This window comes from Lonchura striata, chromosome 7 (genome assembly GCF_046129695.1).
Source record: "Lonchura striata isolate bLonStr1 chromosome 7, bLonStr1.mat, whole genome shotgun sequence".
NCBI lineage: Eukaryota > Metazoa > Chordata > Aves > Passeriformes > Estrildidae > Lonchura > Lonchura striata.
In genome coordinates, this window is record NC_134609.1 from 18,106,213 (window position 1) to 18,130,906 (window position 24,694).

A 24,694-nucleotide genomic window follows, 5' to 3' on the forward strand; every position below is an offset into this window, starting at 1 on the left:
TTGTTGTTCAGGCTGCAAGGCACTATGCAATTCAAACAGATCAAAATGGAAAGAGACAGCAGTACCTGTGGGGTATGCAGACACCATGTTTACAAAGAACCCCTTACCTCAAAGGCATGGCCAGCTGCACAACTTCAAGGCAGGAGATTTGTTTGAGGTTGGATTGCTCTAGAGTTTGCAAATTTCAACCCTCCCTGCAGAGAAGTGAGCCCTCTTATATTGCCCTGAATTCACTGATGCTTGCTTGTTTGGCTCTCTAAAAAACTCAGGTAATAGACTGGTCAGGTAAGGGAATAGGGATTCACTTGCAGCTTCACAGATCCCCTAAAAGGGACCAAGAAAACATGGCTTATAGTCACAGTAGAGTAAATAGTCTTCTTAGCTATTCAATTGCTAATGAGAAAGTAGTTACCTGAGCACAGGAGAAAAAAAAAATCCAGCCAACCAACCCAAAAGCTCCTTTCCTTGTGGAGTTAACTAAGCAAGTAAAAGCTGCCTAGAGCACCAAGTTACTCCTGAAATTGCTCAGCTGAAGTCAGCCAGCCAGCCTTTAAACTCGGCCAATGAATTCTGATTGATCCATCTGCGTTCTACAGCTTCTTTCTGAATTGGAGGATGCTGCTACAGGAACTTGAATTTATGTTCTGGCTAGGAAGCTGCTGAGCTGCCAATGTCTTCATCAGCCTGACATTTCTTTTCATAGTCAATGAAAACTCAGTGGGAGTACAGGTGTTCTCCTTTTTCTTGTTTCCATGCAAAGAAGATCCTATGATAAAAAGGTTACTAGCCTGATCATGATGATAACTTTCTTTTTCCCAAATAGTGAAATGTCAGATAATCTCTTTGTTGTGAAAAGACATATAATTTACAGTGGAAGATACTTCTGAATTTGTGGAGTTGAAATCAGCTTTGTAAGCCTTAACAGTGTCTGCAGAACAGCAATTTCAGATCTTCAGGCATGATTTAGTTCCATGTATTCACACATAACCAACCTGAAGCATGTTTGTGACAGAGCATCCAAAGAGGTTTTTTCCAGCTTGGGCTTCTCTGATTGTTAACTAGGCTGTGCTGTTTCAGTCATTTCAGCTAACCAGGAATTTTAGGTCAGCTGCCTAATTTTACCTTCATTGGTTTGGATTTCGTAGTTGTCTGTAGGCAGTAGACTTACAAGCAGGTGCTTTAGAGAGATGGAGGGAGGAGGGCTTAAAACTGCTTAAATCCACTTCCATTACATTTTCCTGCCTTCACTGCTTAGTGCTCAAGTGGGGGCTGCCCAATTGCCTGTGTTGTCCATCAAAGGTGGCCTTGATTTTGCTTCAAGCAGAAACTTTACTTTGGTTGAGACAGGATGAATGCTTTACAGCCCCAGAGAAGCTCCTGTGGTGGGCTAACATCTGGATAGGGTGCTCACAGGGTAGCTGGCAGGCAGCTGTGTGGTGGAGGAGAACAGATGTTTCTGGCCAGTGCAGACACAATCAACAGATTCCTGGGAACAACACATATGAACAGACATAATGTGCAAAAAAATGTAGGCTTTATTTTTACACCCAAATTCATTATATGGGGCTGGGTAGGAATTCTTCTCATAAGCAGCCTATGTAACTTCAAATTCAGTCATGAAAACTGGAATATCTATATGCAGAGAACAGCACCACACCAAGAGCATATTTTCATCCTGCTACCAGCTATTCAGATTTCTGTTGATTGCATCATTCTCTGAAAATTATCTCTTTTTGGAAGAAATTCCTCTTGCTTAATCTCGGACAGAAAGTGAACAGTAAAATCTGTTCAACTATTTTATTATCATCATCAATGAATCGCCAAAACTAAACCAGCTTCTAAAATATGTTACATGTGTCTTTGAGGAATTTACTAGGACAATATATCACATACTCTGGTTATTTCATTGACTTTATTTTTATAGGGAAGAAAATCAGGTAAAGTATAGCAATGGTTCCCTGACTATAATTGACCAAAACCACACAATAAATCAAAACCAGACTTCCAAAGCATTGAAATTATCTCATTTATCTTAAGGAAAAAAAAAAAGTCAAAATCATAAAAAGCATTTTGGTCAAATTTGATGTTACAAAACATTTTTATATTTATTTAATATAATGTCTCCTACTCTGTAGATATACTGCATATTTTCTGAAAAAATAATATGCAAACAGATTATTGCATAACACATCTCTTCCAAATTAGCCCAGAAATATTCACTAGATTAATTTTTAACACAATAAGAAAAGTGTTTTAATATTTTATGTTTGAATTTCAGAGAGTTTTATCACATAAGATATTCTGTGGAAAGCAGCACCTATTTACTTTTTTGTAAGCCATTATGAAGATGGAATTGGCCTCTCAGACAAAATAACAGAGGTGATTAAAACACAAGCTGAATAAAGGAGCTTACTGAGTGGATTCTTGCAGAGTGAGTATTTCATCTTGGCTCTGTGTGTGTGTGTGTGATATTTTGCATAATGGTCTACAGACTTCCTACAATTTTACTGTTACAGAATATACATACACAGAGTGCTGAGACACAGAGAAGTGGATTTCACATTATGTCTATGCTTATTTAGGGTCACTGTCTATGTGGAATAAGTAAAGGTAATATTAAAAGAAAACAATTATGAAACAAAATATTTCAGTATGCAAACAAAGAAAAATACTGTATTTTAGTTTAGAGACAGTTCAAGCATATACAGCATATACATAATAAAGCTCAGTGTTTTGTCTTTTTTTTTTGTATTAGCTAAAGAAGCAGTCATGAAACTGGTGAATATTGGCTTAAAACTTGACAACCACCTAGTGCATTCTTCTTGCTCACCTTTTAAAAATACACAATCTGAGATGGATACATTGCACTGCTGGAGTTTACAATATATATTTCAAATTTACAAAAATACAGAAAAACAAGATTTCTTGCACTCAGATACTGAGCATTAACCCTTTGAGTACTAATTCCCACCTGCAACACTGCAGAACACATTCATCTGACTTACATGTTTTTATAACATTCTAACAATTATAATTGTCATCTTTATGTACACTATTAGGAAATTTATTCCTACATATTAAAAAAAGAGAAGGTAGAGTCTAATAAGCTGCTAATAACAGAAAAATATGGGGCTTAAGTGTGGTGAAGATTTCTGCCACATATACACAAAGAATCGCAGACTGATGGTCTCTCAGTGGAATTTTCTATTTCCTCTCTGAAGCAGTTACATAAGTCTGTGTGAAGACATCACAGCAAACTTTCTTGTGTGGCCATACAGAATTGTGCTTTTTCTCTCATTTCTGGATCCACTATTCACTTTCCACTGTAGACATTTTTCTCACAGCTCTATGCTCCCATTCACTCTCTGAAATCTATTATTATTCTGCACCCTTCCTATTTGTAAAAAGCAGTTTTATTTCATATAGGGATCATTCTGATGCAGTTCTGTACTGTGAGTTGATGCTTTGTGTCCAGATGTTCATGGAAACATGAAAAAAATCTTGCCAAGAGCCTTGTTAGTAGAGAATGCTACTGACCCTGGAATGCCCCACAATTAAGCAGAAATCATGAACATAAAGAACTTCTCTGAAGGTCAAATTTGCATTAAAGGATTAAGACAATCTGAAATTTGCTAGGGGAGGAAATGGGTTTTCAGAAAGCAACTAGTGAAATTAATAGATGGATTCTAAGAAGGTGGTTTTAGAAAATTATTGAACTTCCTTTTTCTTGACAACTCTGGACTACATTGATCATGTAACTAATAGACAATATCATATATACAGTATCTCTGAACTAGAATAAGCTACTTTAAGAAAATAACTGTAGTCCTCAAAGAGTTAATGATAAAACTGCTCTACCTGAACAGATGTGGAAAGGTTACTGTGGAACAGCTTAAAGATTTGTTTAAAAGGCATACTTTACAAAGAAGTGTAAAACCTGTTGAGACAATTGCTATTACACCGCACAGTGCCACATACGATGAGTAGTGCATGCTCTGTAAAGACATTAGAGTGGACCCTTATCAAAGCTATCATATAACCTTATACAAAGGATTGTGCCACTTAAACTAGTGCAGAGTGATCTTTCTCCTGTAGATTTAAAATGCTCTAGATTAATATCAATAGGGTTTGTCACAGCCTTGTATCACACTTTTTTTTGGTTTTTTTTTTTTTTTAACACATGTAACACTAGAAAACAGCAAATGGTATATCCTGACATATGTCATGCAAAATACAACCAATACAGCACCAAAGATGTAACAGAGACATTACCTAGCACTTCTCTCCAACAAGAAAAAGGACAGAACAGAGACTGTACATTACATGACTTTACAGGCCATATGCTACAGAAGGTTTTTAGAGGCAGTATCACTTTTGTATATCTAAAAAGCTGCAATTTTATAAAATCCTGTTTATCATTTCTACCATAGCCACTTCTGATTAAAATCCATGGCACAGTAATAATATTTTTCTACAAAAATAAATAAGTAAAAGTTTAAGATGCTGATATGTTTATAAAAAGTGTCTGGAGTTACTACAGAAAAAAAGTGAAAACAATCAATGAAAATGATGTTTCTAAAGAAATATCATTCTGCATAACAAAAGGATATTGCCTCTCTAATTCAATTGTCTAGACTTCATTTTCTCATTATCTTTCAGAATAATTTTATAACTTTCTTTTAAAAATAATTTCACTTTAAAACTGTCACTATCCCTCTCTGACACTTACAAAGAAAATGAAAAGCTGTACAATTTGCTGATGAGCTACGAAAACATATCACCATATTTATTTTGGAATAAAAACAAAGATAACGATGGTTTAGGGCAAAAAACACATTATGAGGGCCCATGAACTACACAGTAGTTTCATTTTTCCAAGGGCCAGTTTTGATATTTCCTGTACTATCTGAGCTGTATATCATGGCTTCATGCATGTTTCCCTTAAGAATTCCGTTGTGATTTGTTGTATTAAATGGCAATGACTGTGTCCGTGGGTGCATTTCAAAGTGAGCTGGGTGGTGCACAGTGTCACTGTCTGGCATTTTGCCACAGCTGTATATTACAGTACTTGCGTCGCTGCTTTCGGGCTGGTTGACGGTAGGGTATGGATCACTCTTGGAGCAGCAGGCCCGCCTGTGACCCGACTGGCTCTCGTGTGTGCTGTGGGGACTGTCTGTGTGGGAGCTGTGGATGCTGCCGTCGATGCTCGAGGGGATGTGGTAGGCGTACTCCCTTTCCCCCGCAGACCTGTGCCGACTGAAGTAACGTGGCTTAGTTCTGCTTTTCAGACATCTGTGAATGTGCATGTTGGGTCTGAAGCTTCCCTCGTTGTGGACATGGATGTGAGCTTCATCATCAAGCAGCTGATCGCAGTGCATTTTTGCACAGCACGGTGTCACGGGCGACAGGCAGTTAACGTGGTTCTGCACTGCTTGCAGGTTAGTGAGTTTGCAGTGGCTCGCTGCCGGGTGATTGAACACGGCTGACTTGCTGGGACATGGAGATTCCTGCAGACAAGGTGAGTGAACCTGGGTGTCGCCGTTGACGTTGACCTTTGGGCGCACGTTGACTTGCACAGAGTAGGTGTTTCTTTTGGATGGGCAGCAGGACCACCAGCAGTGCCACACATCGTCTCGCTTTGCACAGTGATGGATCAGGATGAAAAGCCCCAAGGTCACACAGAAAGCTCCATAAAGACAGCTAAATATCATATCCAAGAAATGGCCTTGAGATACTGCAAGTGCTCCAAAGGTCCAAGTGGCAGTAAACAGGAACAAAGTAAATGCTGCGGCTCGAAGCTGAGCCTTAAATGAATGCTCATTTTCCAATAAGGAAGAAGAAATCATAGGGCAGGTTGCCTGGGGAACGGACAGAGAGTCTGTAATATGACCATGGCCCATGTCAGTGCTTGGCATTCTCTGCGGATCTTCTGTCTTTTCCTTCAGCTCATACTTGCGTTCAGGATGGCGCTTCAGCTGCACGTACGTGCAGAGAAAGTAAACACAGGTCACCAGCACAATGAATGCCACCGGCCCGTAAAAAGCACCGAGACTGGGCTCCCAGGCCATCCAGCAACTGAAAACAATAACAAGAGAGAGTCAAGAACATTTCAGAGCCCACATTAGATGTCATTAGATGTGATGGACAAGTGACTGTTGTCTGACTAGTATGACACAACTCAGAAGTTCAACTTGTGGAGAGAGGGAGCCCGTCTTTAATATTAATTCAGCTGAGGCATCACTTTCTAATTTTTTAATAGAATAAAATATATGGTATAATTTACAGATTATTAAAACTGAAAATTTCCAAGAAATGTAGGTCAGTTTAGACTCTGGAACTGCAGTGAAGTGTAAGACCATTTATGTCAACCTTTTTTTCTACTATTAAAAATGTCAGCACTAATACTTTGATTAAAAAGCAAATGAGGCATAGTTTATACGCTCTATGTGAGCAATAGAAATGTACACATTTCAGTGGTTTGTATCAATTAATATTGCTACAAATCCTTAAGCCTGAAGATTGTTCTTACAGAATTTTCTTCTTGCCTGAGGACAGCCTGAGTACCAAGAGAGGATGAAAAGACTTCCAGTTGAACTGTGACCACTTTCTGTAGTCAGCAGACCTCAGAGATATATGCCATTTCTGAATTTTGCACTGTTTCTACAATTCCTGGGAGTTCATCCATGTAAATTTGAATGTCCTCAGAAAAATTAGGGAAACTGATGATCTCTTTTCATTATGTTACTAGCGTAGTATCATTGTAACATGATCATGGTTTGCTAGGCTTTAAATAATATAATCATAACTGTTTTAGAGCAGCTTAAAGTAGCTCACAGGCCAGCATGAGTCTGAGAGGACTGTCTTAAGTATGAATGATCTGATCAAACAAACATGGGAGAAGAAAACACTAATGAAATCCTAGATGGAAACTGGCATAACATGGGTTAGAGGGAGAAGGAATATCTGCCTTATTTTGACTCTTCTCTATGATCTGCTTTTAGCCATTGTTACAGACAGAGATCTGTGCTGGCAGTATAGCATAGTACAGGTGCTACTAGGTTCTTGTATCCCAAATATTGCATGGATTTCTGGAAAGAGGAATAAGTTACTTTGTCTCTTGGACTTGGACATGAAGTGATGGGCTTTAACTGCAGCAAGAAAGAACTAAACTAGATTTTTTGAAAAGTTTTTTAGCTGTTAGGACAATTAGGATAATATGCTGTTGGAATGAAATGTGGTCTATCCATTATGGGAGTATTTAAAGTATCTCAGATAAATAAGTGTCAGAAATGGTTTGGATATGGATAATTTCCCACTGGGTCAGAAGGAGAGACCAGGTGATCTGTCATGATGATTCCAGCTCTAAAAATGACACTGTGTGACACTTCATATTCATTTAGGCATGTGTGATTAGTTGCAGTTTCTCCAGTTCCAGTGAGGAAACTTCTGCTATCAGATTCTTGTCAAGCCAGGAATTATCTACAAGTTACTATAAAAAGGGCAGAATGACTTTTTTCTCCCAGGCTGAGAACTTCTCAGCTAAATAGAGGCAGTCCCACTGGACTTTACAGTAAGAAACTGCAGAATAATGACTTTGAATTTTTGAAATCTCCCACCTAAACAGAAACATACACACATATATTAATGAACTTAGAAACACTCCAAAGAGTATACAATTTACTGTTAGACAGGCACAAGAACAGATCCTCTGAAAGATATTTGTGAAACATAGGTAAATAACCACCTACATTTAATTGGGTAAGCAGAGAACACAGAACTACGTGAATACTTGAAATACATTTGAATGCTGCATATTTGATGCAAAGTGGAGAGTGGAATGCTCCCAAGTGGAACAGTCTCATGGGAAGCTATTTCAAGTAGAATCTCATTGTGGATCACTTACAAAATTCGTTCTTTACAAAAAAGTTCAAGTTTGTGCATCTACATTTACTTCACTAATACCATAAAAAATGAATAAGGCATATAACTCACTATGCTGCCATTGAATTAGAAGCTTTTTACTCAATCTTGTAACCATTCCTCATCTGTCCCTTGTTTTCTGTGCACACTGTGGCACCAGGTACTGATTTGCTACATTAACATGATTAAAGAAGTATAACCCCAGGAACTGCAGCAAAATGAAAAATGTCTCATATTTATGAATGTAAAGAATAGAGCTTTATAATACACTGTTGATTATAAACTGGCTGTTTAATTGGATAAAATCGAATAAATATATAAACATGAGTTTGGCCCTAGGCAGAGCATACAGTTAGCCATAGTATGAGCTGATTTCTTATTGGAATTTAAATTTCAATTACCTATAAAAATGCCTTTAAGGAGCCAGATGCTCACTTATGAACCATTCTCCTTGGCTGCCACTTCTCATGCCCAGAACATAACCAGTTTCAAATGTGTTACAATAGATGCTCAAAGCAGTAACTAAGAGTGATGTCCTCTGGAGTATTAGTGCAGCCAGAGTACTAAAATATCCAATCACTGTATGCCAGTCACTGCCATGCTGATCTGTTGCACACACTGCATTTAATGTTGCAGTCTAATTCACTTTTTGCTATGCTTTTATGGAAAGACTACATGTACTTATGGATACCTCATGCTTCCCATGCCAAGAATTGGGAATGAATAACAATGTGATGCCTGATGCACTCGTGGAGGTCTACTGAACACCTGCCTACACACAAGGATATAAAAGGATCATTACGGGGTTGCCAGACATTGTGACTGGAACATTTCCAGGTGGTGAAAATCCAAAATATTTGGGTTTTTATGGAGGGACAGGAGCGGAAGAAGTGGGGAAGGGATTTTTACTTGTACTTTTCTTACATCATTATTTGTAAATTGCTTTAAGTTGTCAGAAGGGTGTAAAATCAAGGTAGATAATGAAATGAAAATATTTGAATAAATAATAGTTGCATTAGATATGATATTCATTAGGTATTTTTAATATCTTTCACTTATTCAGATGTAAATGAAGAGTAATTCTGTAAATGAAAGGTGATTGTATTGCCAGTAATGGAGTCAAATAGCTGGAGGTGAAGCAGCAAGCTCCAGATTAAGACATTGCTCTTTCACAGCTAATATTTAATACAATTTTGTAACAGATATCATCCCAAATTGCATGCCTGTACCCTTTAAAAAGTCAGGTACATTTATTTAGATAAGAAACAGAATCTGTTTTCCTTAAACATTTTATGATAGTAGTTTATACTTACTATGGTGCATTGCCTTCAATCCCATAATTATTGATATTGGTTGCTGCTGTAATCCCACATATAATGAACGGAACTCCACCACTAATCAGGTAAAATCTGTGGAGAGATAATAACTGATATTTTAATTTGCCTGACTTGTAGTTGAAAATACTCTTAAAATAATTGTATCTTCTTCAAGTATTTTGGGAATATAATATTGATGAAATATTAAAGAAGTCCCTAAACCCAGAAAAGCAAAGAATTAAGTACTGTCACAGTAAGAACTGTACTCTACGAAGCAAAGAGCAGAAAGCTTAATATTGAAAGCTTTATATGGAGCCACTTTTAACAAACACTTGATTTACAATTTCAGTAAATGTAGCTACTATTGATGCAATATGAAAAACAAAACATTGTCATTAGCCAAAAAGAAAAGGGGCAGTCCAATTGGTAAAATATTTTGGTTTATTTCTTCACAGGAAAAAAATCTGAAGAAATCAGAAGGATTTTGCATATACCTAATTTTTCTTCATTCATTCAATGCCCAGCCTTGCAAATACATTAAAATATGAGCACTTCCAAGGCTTCAGCAAGATCTGAAAAATGCTAGTCTTTCTGTAAAAACTTGCATTGAGAGACAGAAAACAGAGAGTTTCACAGCCCTTTAACTGGTTAAATGCCATTGAAGGACGTGGATGCAGCAGCCATGACAAAGCAGGATCATAAGGGTACCTTGAAGTCCCAGGGGATCTCACTGAATTTGCCATCCTTCATGCCTATGTCCAAATTCAGCAAAATGAACCATCATCACATTTCCATTTATATAATAAAAACAGAGAATTATGCCTGGAGCACAGTACTTCCACTGCTCTGGTCTCCGAGGTGGAGAGCACCAGCCCCCATTCCTGCAGCTGGAAGTGACTGCTCAGTGCAAGGGGAAAATGTTCCACTGCACCCAGGAGCTCAGCTGGTTCTCTGAAATCCTGACTCATTTCCTGGCTTAACCAATGCTCCTCTGTCAGCAGACAATATTAGTTTCCTTTTAAGCCACTTCTTTGGTGTGGAAAGAGTATGCAAGGATACAGACACTTCCCACTCATTGCTGCTGTGTCCCTCAGGTCTAGGAGGAGCCTGGTAACATGTGGGACACATTCTGATCACAGTCTAGCTACTAGTTTTCTATAAGGTATTATAAACATTAGGAAATTTCACACTCATTGCAAGGTAGGATTTTTATAGAAACAGAGCAATAGTAAGACTAAATAAATCAGCACTTAATTCAAGTCCAGAATTAGTGTCAGAATTTCTTAACCTCTTTTCCCACCTCTTTCCAAAGCAGAATTATGGATCAGGCTTCAGAAAATTTCATGTTAGTATTTACAGTAAATCTTTGTCCTAATGGTCTAAACAGTAAACAGACCAGAGAAAATCATATTTTGCACTCATCTGGAAGCCCTTCAGATTTTATAAATTCAAAGTCACTGAGTATATATTTTTTCTTCAACTTGGCTTATTCTGAAGAGCTCAACAAATTCCAAAGAACAAGCTGTCTTCCTACAAAATCCATTCATCCACTGCAGTTTAATGATTGTAAATATCTTTTGACTTGAGCATGTAGAATAAGCTAGCTTAATAGCTTTTTATTATTTTTAACAGAGACATTTTCAATGGCATTTTTGGAATTCAGGAAATTACTGGGGTACAGCAATGAGGCATGGAAAAGCTAATCCTAATTTATCTAAGAAATAGTACGCAGCAGAAAAAATAGCAATACAGAAGCAAGTACAGGAAACTGCACTTCAAACTCATTTGAAGTGATTACACCAAAGAATTTACCTAAAATGCAACCTATAATTTCATTTTTTTGCAGTGCCACCACTTTTTACAGATTGGATACATACATATAAATCAATTCTTATCTAAAGTTTTAGACAATCCAGTATTTGGGTGTTAGATAATCTGTTTTCCAGCTCACACTTTCAGCAGGCTGCTGAACACAACAGTAGCAACAGATGTTCTGGAAGCGCTTTAGCCACACAGTGCTGCAGAACTGTGGCAAATTATGGCCAAATTCCTGTTGTGGCTCAGAGCTAAGAGCAAGAAAATACATTCTAGAAACAACATAAGGTGAAGTCAAATGTTTCAGTGTACCTGAGGTGCACTGTACTGATATCCAGCACATCACATTGCACACACCCCCCCGTCTCACTGGGAGGGAAAAAAAAAGAAAATAGCAAATAGAAGTGACAGTGTATACACATGATTCTTCATTGCTGGGTTCAGGATTCTTGAATAGAAGAAAAGTCAGCAAGAGAGGAATAGGATTAAAATAAAAGAATAGAATATAAAATATAATTAAAAATACAGAAGTTAAATTAATTGTAAGAGCAGAAGTGCATGCTCTTGTTCATTTCTGTGAGCTCATGGATACCTTAAACAGTGTATCAAAAAAGAAAAGACCCTTTTGCAAAGTCACCAAAGAAAAGACAGTGATCAAGAAGTTCCATATACATGTTAGTTGTGAGGAAGTAATACATTTAGACCAGACTTTTCAAGCTTTACTTTATATGCCATCATTAGTTGTTATCAATTTCTTCTTCATGCAGATGAGATAAAGCAAATAATTCTAAAGAAAAAGCTGCAGTAGAATTGATAGGGCATAAATAAAAAGTGACAAAAATGTAGATAATAAATAGCTATTTTTCATACTTCTAGAAAACCTTTTATCTAAGAGAATCAAAGGGTCTTTAACATGAATTAATTTAACCTTACAGCCCCCTGTGCAGTCAATAAACAGTTTTGTTCCTGTTGTACAGATGAGGAAATAAGGATAGATTAGGCGTTCAAGGCCATGCAGGAAATGACACTCCTTAACTCCCATCCTATGTTTATAGACAAGGCACCTCTCTGTTACTGTACATCAAGGGACTGGGCAAACCAAGGCATCTAGAATTTTGTCTCCAAGCCCAAGAAACCCAACTGCCCCTCTCTCAGTTCAGGCAGGAGCAAGACAATGTCATCTGAATGATCCCCTGACCAGGATGGTGCCTTCCCAGGACTCGCTGAACCTTGCCAATGCCTGACTTGTGCAGGGGCCTGTATGGGCTCTTCCCTTGTGCAGCCCTAACACCAATATTCACTGATATTTGGAATAGTACCACCTGGGCTTGTTCACAGAACAGGTTTTCCAGCCCAGTTAAAGTTAAGGGTTGTAACTGCAGAACTGCTGGTTCTGCATTTTATGCTGCTGCAGCAAATTTTTGGTGACTCAGCCATACACAAGGAAAAGGAAGGGGCGATGCTCCTGTCCAGTAATGCTTGCTCACAGAATAAAGGAGTAATAAAGCTGTACCAGAAGTGTGAACCTTGTAGACTGACCAAATACATGCTTTTCAACTATCTTTGCCCCCACTCCAAGAATATTTTCTTATAAAAAAAAATCAATCTTTTTCCTATACTGTTTACCTACCTTTTATATACTATTTCCTCTTATGACTATCTCAGAATTTTAAAGCTGTAAAGGTCTATGTGCTTTGGTTCCATCAACAGCTTTTGTCTTCCAATTACCTTTTCTACTTCTGAATTGATTTTCTAATTTTTCTCATTACACCAAAAGAGAACATGCAGTAACCCTGAGCCAATTTAATCTGCTTGCGTTACTCTTCTACCATTCAAGAGCACAAAGAAGTGATACTCAGACTATCAGTACTGGAACCTTGTATGCAGCAGTAAGAAGAGCAATGTGACTGTTATGGTGAAGGCAGACAAGACAGACAGACTGGCTGTGGTCATGATAGCCATGCATGCAAATCTTTAATAACTAGGGAACCCGAGGGAGAAAACAAAAATTCTTTTTCCAGCTATAATTTTATCTTGACAAGCAGTTAACTTATACAATATTTTCAAATTGTTTTACAGGGAAAACTATAAACTATCAGTGGGATGATTTGGGGCTTTGAAGCAACTGCCAAGTTGCTTCAATAGCCCTTGGGAAGAGGTTTTCAAATTTGTAATTGCTGTTGCTGGCCACCCAGGGATGTCCTGATGATTCCTAGCAGGCTTTTACATCAGCATACATTTATTTACTGAAGCTCATTCCATCACATCTTCACTAACATTGTTATCCAAGCTAATTAGATTAAAACCAGCCTGGAAGGCCTCAGCAGGATGCACTTGCACCTCTCAGCTGCAGTGCAGCAACACCTACAGCCTGAACACCGGGCTGTGCAGACACTAGAAATGATGGGCAGGGATCTGCAGGAATCACCTTCCTTGCACATTACAGGGAACCTCAAGTTTCAGCTGCAGAGACTGCCTGAGACACGCAAGTACAGTATTTTTTCTTACATGCACTGACACAAACACAAGCCCCCAAGAGAGCAGCAGACACTGCTGGAGGAGATGCCCCTCTGTTGACATCCTGCCTTACTGTTCTCCAGCCTCCCTTCGGCAAGAGCTCCTCTCGTCAGGCGAACTCTACCACAGAATTCTGGGAGCTACACAGCCAGTCTGATAGAAACAGGATAATGTCAGCAGGAATGCCTGCAATGGCCTGCAGGCAGCATCCATTCTGATAACTTAACATACAGTATATTCTGCGAAGTTTATTTTCATAAATGTTACTCAGTAAGTCAGCAAGTAAAAGGAGAGTTCTACCCAGTGGTAAATTTCTTGCTTGAGTGTCTGGCTATTCTCTAGTGCAAATTTTTTCCAGACTAAGAACCTTGACTCTGAATTTTTCTAAAAAAGGACCTGACCTTTGCTTTATGGGTGTAATGCAAGACTGACTATAAGGTTTTTTTTTTTCTGCAGAGGTTGGCAAAATGGCAATGTATCAGGAAACGATTTAAAAGGCTTCAAATATTGCAGATGTTACTTGATTAAGAAGTACATATATTTAGCTTTATTCCTCTCTGCATGCACAAATCTAGAAAGGTACATGTTAGGTATATATAAAGAAACCACTGAAGCATTAATTTCTTTTCTGCCTGCAGTATCAAAAAAAAAAAAAAAATCAATTTAGCTCTACTTATGTTTAAGGCACAGTTCATACAGGAAGACTAGCCACTTGCAAAATAAACATGAAAATAAAAAAACAGTCACAGCAAGATGACTTTCCCTTTTCTTTTTCTTTGAGCTGGGATTTGGTTTTAACATCTTTGTGAAAATAATTCATATAGAAAATGGTCATTAACTTCAGAGCTAACCAGATGCCACTGTTCAAGTACCCAGGAGGCAGGCAGACAAGTAGCTGCTCTGTAGAAAGCTGAATTTATGAGCCTGATTTTCAAATTATTCTTCCTGAATCTTTCATGCATGACATAGTTTTGTGGTCCTTTTTCCTGGGAATTCTGATAAAATACAAAAAAGACTTTCAGAAATTACAGGATTCTGAGAATATACTTTTCCTTTAGGAAAAAAATCCAACAATTTTCAATCCTATTCCCAGATAGTCTTGACTTAAAAACATATTTACGAATACTGTATTTGTTTTTCTCAATGATCTTTTTGAAGAGAACTTATGTTTCCATCAGTGCTTTTCTCCTGTCTCCAAAAGAGATTAAATATGGAGAATACAGATTAAAAACAAACAAACAAATAAAAAGAATCTACTAATAATGCTAAAATAAACTCTACTTTTGCAAGTCAAGCAGAAGTAAGGGTCATGTGAAAACGCTATTTATCACCTTTTATGTGCCACTATTGTTATTCTCTTTAACTGCCTATTCACAGTCCACTTTTTTTTTTCCATAAGATATTTCACTCAGCACAGGAGAAACAAAGGTCACTGGACAGGTAATTATTAATTCAGTTTAAATATACCCCTTCTATCTAGATCTTATTTCAACTTAAGAGCTTTGCAAACATTAATTAATTAATTGTCAAAATGTCCTTCTGAGAATATGTATAATCTTTTCTATTTCGAGGCAGACATTAAACCACAGAAAGACGAATTTAAAAAATTGATTAAGCAAAGTCACTGCAGATTTGTTTGCTCAGCTTAGGATGTTCATGCCTCCATTAGACAAAACTAGCCTCTGTTTTTTTATTAGAATTAGCCATGAGAATGGAGTTTAAATACCCTTTTTCATCTGTCCTTAAAGAGTCCTGGGAACCTGGGCAATAAAGTGGGACAATGTTAGTCAGTGTCGGAAGATCTGAAACCTCACCTAACAAACGCCTTCAAACCCATTCATTTCTTGCCACCATTGGGTCAGGAATGAGAAAGACAGTGAGACACTCCATCCAGAATCAGAAGGCAGAAAACTATCTTAATTACACTCTCACAATATTTATAACCAACACTGTTCACCCAGAACCTGACTGGTTCTCAACAACACCTGTAACCCAAATTAAAGAATCACACGCTGGTAAACGCCTCATGAGAAAAACAACTTGTTCAAAACACCAGCTGCACATTGCTTACCATTTGTTTACCATTTTTTCTCTGTACCTCCCTAAAACTTCCCAGATGAATTCATGGGAAAGCTTCTCTGGCTTTCTCTCTCTGACCACAGCTTCTCTGCTGCGAGCCCACTGCTCTGGGTGTTCCCTCTGTGTCTCTGCCCCTCCACCCACGGCAGACCAGGCTCAAGCTCTGCCAGGCAGGGTGAGAGTTCAGGTCCTGCTGGTGGAGGCACCCAAGAGGCTTCACTGAAGTGATTTACATTCATCTTCCTCAGCTAACACCCTTCATGGAGAGTGTGGCCATTATGAATTGTCCAGAATTTTGCAGATAAAAGGAATTTACAGGATGATAGTATAGTTGCAGTTTGCTTTACCAGGATCACATGGGACAGTCTAAGCCAGCAGAAAGGACAGAAAAATAATAATGCATGTAACAAAAAGATAAACAATTAAATCAGGAACTAAACAAAATGTTCAGATAAAATTTAGAAGAGAAAGGAGATTCATTTACATAGAGATAACTGTATTGTCTCTTGGTGAGAGAGACTCTTTTAGACTAATTGAGGACCTACTCTATTGAAGAAGTAAAAAGACACCTTGACTTTTTTCCCTGTTTTATTGGAGAATGCCTTGGGGGCTGTTGGAAATCAGACAGAGATGATTCTTACAGGGTATCCATGCTGTAGTTTAGCTCTATTGACTTATTCCTGCTTATTTTAATGAATAAATAACTTAAGTCAGGGTAAGTAGGAATCCATCCTGAATGCCCTTCTGAAGGAAAGAAGTAAGTACAGTATTAAGCATCATGTTGATGAGAAGGAAAATATATTTATTGGTATTTCTTAAAGATTCAATACTTGAAAAATTTCAAAGGTATGATGCTTATAGAGAGAAGGCTGTTTATGGTAATGCTTGGAGAGAAATCATGGGAGGAGAAATAATACTCATGCTTTAAGTATTTTTTATTTACACAATCATATTATCCCTAGAGAACAAAGCAGCCCTTTCAATTCTGTTTCCACAGTTAATTTCTAGCAGCAAAATGGCTGATACCCTTGTTTGGAAGTATTCATTGCTACCTCATTTTTCCAGGCATTTGACTCCTCTGGCGTGGAGCTGTTAGCTGAAATCACTTTTCAGTTCCAGCCTACTGAATCAAACACAAGTGCTTCAGTGAGCATTGCAGTACACCTCTAGAAAGTCAATTACCACCAGGATGTCCTTCTGCCTTTCAAAGGGGAGGAAAGAGCCATCAACTTATCAACCCTCATCAAGACAAGAAATTTTGATAACAGCCTCTATGTGACAATGGCATTTTATATAATATGAAAGTGAAATGAAAAGTAAAGTGTGTAAAGATAATAAGTGCTGTACTCCTATATTGTCACATATTTAATTCTCAGATCACTTTGTATTAGTATCAATGTCTTATGACTGTCAGTAGAACCACCTTGCATTTTAAACAGGAAATATGGATTTCTTTGGTTTTACTTGAGCTTGTATTTCATTATGGCTGTCAAAGGAACCAAATAGAATTACTATCAGGAAGACATATATTTTAATTTGGTTTGACTGTGAAAGTCACTGACAAGGGGTTCTGGTCTATGTTCTCCTATGACTAAATTTTTTAATCATATTTTTAAAAAGGAATTTATGTCAACCCCATATTTTATTATGGCAGTGACCAACATAACTTCCTGAATTCCCCTGTGTTTCATGCATTTTAAGTTTTTGACTCTCACTTGCTTTTTAGGCAAAGTTTTTTTCTCAAAAAGAAGGTTACTTCTTGTGCAGCAATTTTTAAAAAGTTTAAGCAGACCATTCAAGTCCTCGTTTTGAAATTCTGTAATTCTCAGATGACCTGAAAAGACAATATTTTTAACTTTCACAGAAGCTTTGAGAGTTGATTCAGAGGTTATTTATTCACTGCTTGATATATTTTTGGATTTAGCTATGAAGTATATTTGTTGCATTAAAAGAAGATATTCTGAAGCATTAATTTTTATTATGAGCTATACTGCCAAGTTAGACCTAAATAATTTTGATTGCATGAGATTCATTGGTAACATAGGAGTAATACTCTCAGTTTTATTTTCTCTGAAACTCTTTCAATGTACACACAGAGAGTCATTCAGAAAATACTAATGACCAAGCAATCAATGTCACAAAGATGGGGATTTTAATGGTAGACCCAGCAGCCTTCTTCTCAGATTTGCTCAGCTGAGCATTTAAGACAGATGTGTGCAAACAGACAATGAAAAGAGAATACAGGAACTCATGAGAAATAGCTCTAGAGAGACCATGCTAATTCTGTTCTTCTAAATTCATGCATTCTTTTTCTTTTCCTCTGATATAAGTCAATGATCTTATAAGAAGGGCAAGATCTTTGCCCAAAGTGCCAGGGGGAGTTAAAATTGTTTAGAATAAAGTGAAAAATATGAGAACCACTTTAAAGATGTGTGTTTCCAAAGAAACTACATTGTTAATTTGCACGTTTTTGGCAAGCCTTGGATCTTCTGATGCAAAGTTAAACCCCAAATCCAAAGGGCAGGTGATACAGAATCTTAGCTTTCTAAGCTGAACTTTTATGTGGGCGTGGGAAAAACTGAAATCTGATTTCCTACAAATTTCACATTTGTTTTTGGTGTCTAAAACATTGCAAGGTCTATTTGAGATCTTTCCCACAGTTATGCCATCTCTCTGTAACTTCAGCCCTCCCTTATGTCGAGGTATTTATATTTGTTATTCACCTGCCCAGTCAGTCATGTGGAACCTAGAGAAGTTTAATGATATCTATTGATCTCAGACCAGCTACAGCCGAGTTATTAGACATGACAAGTCTCAACAACAGACGCATCCTTAAACAAACTCTTTAATGGGATCAAAATAAAAATAAGAATAAATTTCCATTTTTCCATTACAGATAATTCTAGGCGAAATGTGAAAATGTGAGCTTTAATGGTTCAAAGCTTAGCAAACAGGAATCTTAAATTTAGTCTTCAAAAATATCTTACTTTTCTATATTAATATCACAATTTTTAGTTTATTTTATTAATTCCTGAATGAGGAATGTTAGTGTAACTACTTACAGAGAGAATATAGTAGGGAGAAAGCTAAAAAGCATATTTATCTCTTCAGATGGCTCTGAAACATTTCAAGAACCTTTTATAGCCTGTTTGATTGATACAAGCCATTAAAGTAATCAGTTTAGGAAATTTAATGTTGCCCCATGAAATCTGCCATTTCTGCAAAAAAACCCAAACTGTCCTTCTTCAATGAAAATGAAAATTACAGCTTCAGATATAATTGTATGTAAAACTGCTGAATGCATCAGCTGGCTTCTGTCACATAGCAGTGAGTGGGCTGTTACTGTTCAAGTCCTCTCAGAAAGAATTTAAAGTTACAAATGTTACGGCCACCGTGCAACATACATATTTTTACTATTTGATAGAGTCATATTTGATAGGTTTATATGTCCTCATAAAGTGTCTTCTCATGAAGTGTACAGAACAGTGGTAAATTTGTTCAGCATATCCTATGCATATTCTTAAATGAAACCCATACACCATACTCAAGACATATTTAGAATCTACAGAAAATATCTGGAAATATTTATATTGGCTTTTAAATATTACTATTTCAAAGTATTAAAGCATTCTTACGGTTTCTGAGAATTTTACCAATAAGGTAATAAAAGCCTCATCTTCAAACTATTGTTAATAATTAGGTGCTACATCCCCAAATTTAAACATTTAGTGTTTCCAACTTCTGCATCTCTTTACAATTTACAATTGTGAAGTTCACAATTATGTGCTAATCACAATTTACAGCTACCTTCCATTTAGTTAGGTAATTGGGTTTATTTTCAACTGCATGTATCTAAAATCTAATCACACAGCTCTAGCAAGATGTATCCTCAGGCAAAGTGAGAGGACAAACAGTCTTGTTTAAGACATGAAGAAACCACACACTAAATAAAAATAATATGATTTGGATTATTAAATCTTCCCAGTCTACAAGAAGTATTCAGTCACAAACCCAGAGGGCCATTTAAAATTGAAAAGCATTTACACAGAAGATCCATGGAAACCACAAAACCCTTTCTGTTGAATCTTTTCAGCTACCAAGCTTTCAGATATCAAACCCACATCTTTAGAGAAGAGATCAAACAGCTTCCCAAAAGGAATTTTTTCAAACATGAAAGCATACATGCAGGTTTTGAATTCCTCTAAAGACCTCTGTGGTAAAGCAAGGGACTCTTTGTTTTAATTTGGATCCCATTTTAAAATATTTTGATTTTTTTTTTAATAGTTCTAGTATTTTTAGGGTTTGCCACAGGTCATGAGTTGAGGAGGGAGCATCTCTTAAAGTTAAGAAAAAGTAATAGACGTGATGTCCATTCACACTGATGCTGCTTTCAGTCATACAGAAAACCATCTGGAAACAGTCAGATAAAGCCAGGGCAAGGCACAGATTTTTGCTTTATTTACCAAGACTGCAAATAAATTATTATGTACAAGGTGCCTGTATTAGTTAGACATATACGTTTTTGGTTTTCGGCTTTCTTTCTACCCTTATATTGCCTTTGTTCACAATTACTTGGTGGGAAAAAAAAAAATCTTAGTCCTTATATAGAGCAGCAGGACAGAATAGAATACTTCCCTCAACAATTAAATTGCAGTCCACAAAGATTAGAGTCTGAAAATTTATGCACCACAAATCTAAAAGGTGAGGCTTCAAAATATAAGTCAGGTAAAAAATTCAAAATACAAAGATAAAACATTTTAATTTTTTCCAATCAGAATTTTTTCTGCATCTCTCTTGCATAATAATTTCTAAATCTTATTTTCCTTTTCAGAATAAGAAGACATAGCAAAAAAGTTGTCATCTTCCATGAATGAAAAACCCATTTTCAGCTGGCAACATTTGGAACACGCAACTATTCTACATGCAATCACTACTTACACTGTAATAAAGTAATACAAAAAGAAAATAGTGGAAATCCAAAATCTATTAATTTTATAATTGTGAATAACTTCTCTCTTTGACTTTTTTTGGTGGTATTCCAACATTTTTAAGCACATTTCATTACCTCCTAATGAAGGAGGTAATTTTCCCTCAATAATGACAGTTTTGTTTCCATGTATTTCAATTTGTAACATATTCCTGAATTTTGATGGGATTGGGTGATTTTTTTATTATTTATTTCAGGCCTTACATTTCATGTTTGTGGGTCCATCCAATATGAAAGCTAAAAGGATATAGAACCAGAACAAGAGAAAGAAGCCCTTGCAGATTTTCAAAACTGACCCAGGTGAGAACCTGAGCTCAGTTTTAAATTGGATTAGCTTTGAAAGGAGAGTTAAACTCAATGATTTATAGATGTTTCTGCCAATCTTATTTTTTTGTTACACTATAATTAACTTATTATTCATTGCTATCTTTTCAGTCTTATGAGGCTCCATCCATACCAGCTGTCAATGCTGAGAGAAGGCTTCTTTCAACCACTGCTCTTCTAGTATATACCAATATGTAATTTGAGACATATGTACTACTCAGAGTGGACTAATTCACAGGTGAGTGAGCATAACTTGAAAATTCCTAAATTTTCAAATTTATTCGGAATATTTTTCAATAAAAATGTGTTTCAAATATTTTCAAATCTCTAATAAACTTTCAATATAAATTTTCAAATAAATGTCTCTAAAGTCTGAGTTCTTTAGAACAGTGCAACGCATTACTGAAATGTAACCAAGATAGGAGACAATGAAACTCAGGAGACCCCACTCCACATCCCACCAACAATGCTCACACCTGTGGCTGAAACTGGGCAAAACCAATTGAAACCAAGGAGAAATTCAAGCTCTGTACAAACCCCATTATTGTATTTAATAGGTTGTGCACCCATTACTGATCCAAGTGCTTTATCCCCACTCGCTTCAATCAAACTCCATGTGACATGCAGACTTGCTTAATTTTGTACTACACAGCTGCATTATTCTTTTTCAGAATCTAATCTACCCTGTAAAGAACCTTAGGGAAGTTTCATCTCTAAAGTTTGCAAAAAGGAAAATGCTGACTTTTTTGGTTTTTTGTGCAGAAAATATTACATTAGGATTTATGCAATGTTATCCATTTCTACAACTTCAAATTTTTCATCTTGACAGATATGCAGGTAGCCAAGAACTTAAAACTTAGCAAGAAGTTTTTATTAAATGTAACAAGCAGCAGGGAAGCATTAAAACACGCTGAAAATAACTTATTTTTTAGATGGTTTTAAGGCTTTTGGCTTCTTTCTGAAACACTTTCTCTTTCACAGTCCATAGGATGTAATTCAGTCTTCTAATCTAGAGGTAGCAAGGAATGCTTTTTTAATTTTATATTAGGAAAAATTATTATGGATTAGCCTGCTATCAACCCATAGAAAGTACTGTTCAATTAATGACTGTCTCCACAAAAGCATGGAGATTTAGATTTATTGACAAAAATTCAGGTTGACATTTTGTCCTTAATTCACCCTATTGAAAAGTAAGAAACAAAGGTACAATTGCATGAGTTCATGAATGTCAACCCTGATTTTTAACTTTAATGTTGAGGGGTTTTGCTGTTGTCGGTCTTTGTATTACTAAGCTGAGCTATGGAAAATCTTTTATGTATGGTGATGGCATGAACATTTGCTTTTTCCTATTTTTTAAAAGCTGACATACACAGAAATCTATTTCTGATGATCCCTATTCCAGATTTTAACCAGAAGCAAAAATAAAGGTTTTGCATCATTTATAAAAAGGTCAAAAGCTAAGTTTAAAAAAAAAATAGGGTTTTTTTGAGCACTCAACCGGAAGTGATGATAAAACTTTGAAGGAAAAGGAAAAGCAGAGATGAAGTTATTTTTATAAACATTAATAAATAAATAAATATTAATTAAAAGCTAGAAACAATGCGTCATTTCCAGAAAGTTATGAACTTGGAAAAAATAGATTTGAAAAGGCATAGACAGCCATTTTCACAAAACTCTAAGAGCATCCCATTGCTCAGCTTTCTGGGTCAAAAGGCTGCCTAGCTTTGCTAGGTACAATTATTGGATTTAGCAATGCCAGAACCTCAGAAGGAAATATTCTCTCCAGTTGGAAAACATTCTCTTAGAAGCATGAAGAGGGAATATGGATAACTGGTTGCTTCTTCAGCACCTCTAATGGAAGACTGAGATATACAAGTAAACAAGTTTAATGATATTCTTATAAGACAATAATACGAGTACGCTAATCCACATTCAACAGCCAAAAATGCCTTACCTATAAATGATAGCTAGCATGGATTAGCTATTCTGCAAAAAACAGAAGTTGTGATTTACCCACAATTTGCTCCTTTTCTTTTGGATTAATGAAAAAGGGTTTTAGAGACATCAGTATCTCCAGATATAGAATTCCAGAATGGAAATGAACTCTCCCTGTAGAAATACTTTTTTTTCCTGGTGATGTCTACAAGTTCATCTAATATGAAGAAGCAACAAGATCATGTGACTGACCACTCATGACTTTTTCTTGACACTGCTCACAAATATTAAAAACTAAACACAAATGGTCTTCTGTAATAATAGTTTTCTTTCCTGACAATTAATAGCTAAAACAATACTAAGTATCTCTTACTATCAATAGATAAATAAGTCAGGTATCTTGTGTGCTCAAGTTTTCTTTCACAGAAAACCTTACCATTGTTCACTTTCTGATAACCTTAAAATCCTGAGTGATTCTCTGAGTAAGTGTTATCCAATAATAATGGCATTACCCCTTTGTCTGAATGAGTACTCAATCAATACAGGCATAAAGTTTAATCTCGACATTCTATTTTACTAAGGTATATTAGATATTATATTTTGAAAATATTTTAATCTGCATCATTAAAATGACAGAATATTTACCAAAATTTATTTTTAAGTAGCAATCAGCAGTATTTTCAACCTGTGAACCAAAATCTTCCTATGACAAAATATGTGTAACTCCCACTGAAAACCTAACGTGAATGCATGTGTTTCCAAGCAGAAGGTGGCCTAATTTTTTGTTATGTTTTATATAGTAAGGTGGTACCTGAATAAAAATACCTGCAGGATCAGCAGCCAGTTTCTACAAGACTCATAACATTTCCAAACACTGAAGGCATATTTGGAACACATTAGTTTCAAAGTGCCTTCTGTCAGAATTTGCTTGCATAATGAAACACAGGAGTTTCTTAAGAGACCAATGAGGCTGTAGAAATTCAGCAGCAAATAAAAGTTGAAAAATGAAAATAGTGTTAGGAAAAATCCTTGGTTTACCAGTAACAGAATTGTAGGGCAGGAATAAACACCAGGAGATCATCTAGTCTACTCAAAAGCTCTGAGTCAGGGTCACATTAAATATCTGTCATGACTGGCTTGGCTTTATCTAATCTATGTTAAGAAATTGCTTGGGGCAGAGTTCCCCCAGCCTTCCAGGTAACCTGTTTTAATTGACAACTATTTTTGTAAGTTGAAATATTTTCCTAATATTAACCTATTTACCTCTTACTGCAATTTAAGCTTATTATTTGTTGTATGATTTACTCTTTAATGCCTTTTCATTTGGATTTTTAATGAACACTAACTTGAATCTTCCACATTTCCAGTGATGGGTTTCAACAACTTAAGATGTACAATATCAGAGAGATCAGTGGAAATTTATGTATAATTTTCCATGGTGTCTCAACTCAAAACCAAGTGAATCAATCTAATGCAGCTTTTCCTCCCAAGATTTTTAAGCCCTTCTTCTAAACAGGCATAAATCGGAGATTATCACACATATTTGACAGGAACTATACATAGAATAAGCCAGGTCTGAAACTGAATTTGCAACAGTTATACATAAATATGATCCAATATATTTAATGTAATATGCATATCTGTGATTTCATCAATTTTGTTTGTCCAAGGAATATAATTTAATTTCCTTGAATTTTACCATTCATTAATAAAGAAAAATATTATGAAAAATTAAAATGACGTATTTAAAACTATCACTACTAATATATATACATATGTGCATAAAAATACACATATATAT

The 24,694-nt window shown here is 36.3% G+C and overlaps 1 protein-coding gene across 2 annotated transcripts in view; it reads right to left on the minus strand.

Moving 5' to 3' along the window:
* Nucleotides 1-1,517: 1,517 nt before the first annotated feature.
* The window catches only part of ADGRA1 (adhesion G protein-coupled receptor A1), a 253,537-nt gene continuing 230,360 nt past the window's right edge, over nt 1,518-24,694 (minus strand). For both annotated transcript variants that reach the window (XM_021536446.3, XM_021536447.2), the window contains 2 exons: nt 9,234-9,329; nt 1,518-6,075 (listed from right to left, as the gene is read on the minus strand). In XM_021536446.3, coding sequence (XP_021392121.3) covers nt 4,854-6,075; nt 9,234-9,329 — 1,318 coding nt within the window. In that variant the 3' untranslated portion in view covers nt 1,518-4,853. The remainder of the gene's footprint in view (nt 6,076-9,233; nt 9,330-24,694) is intronic.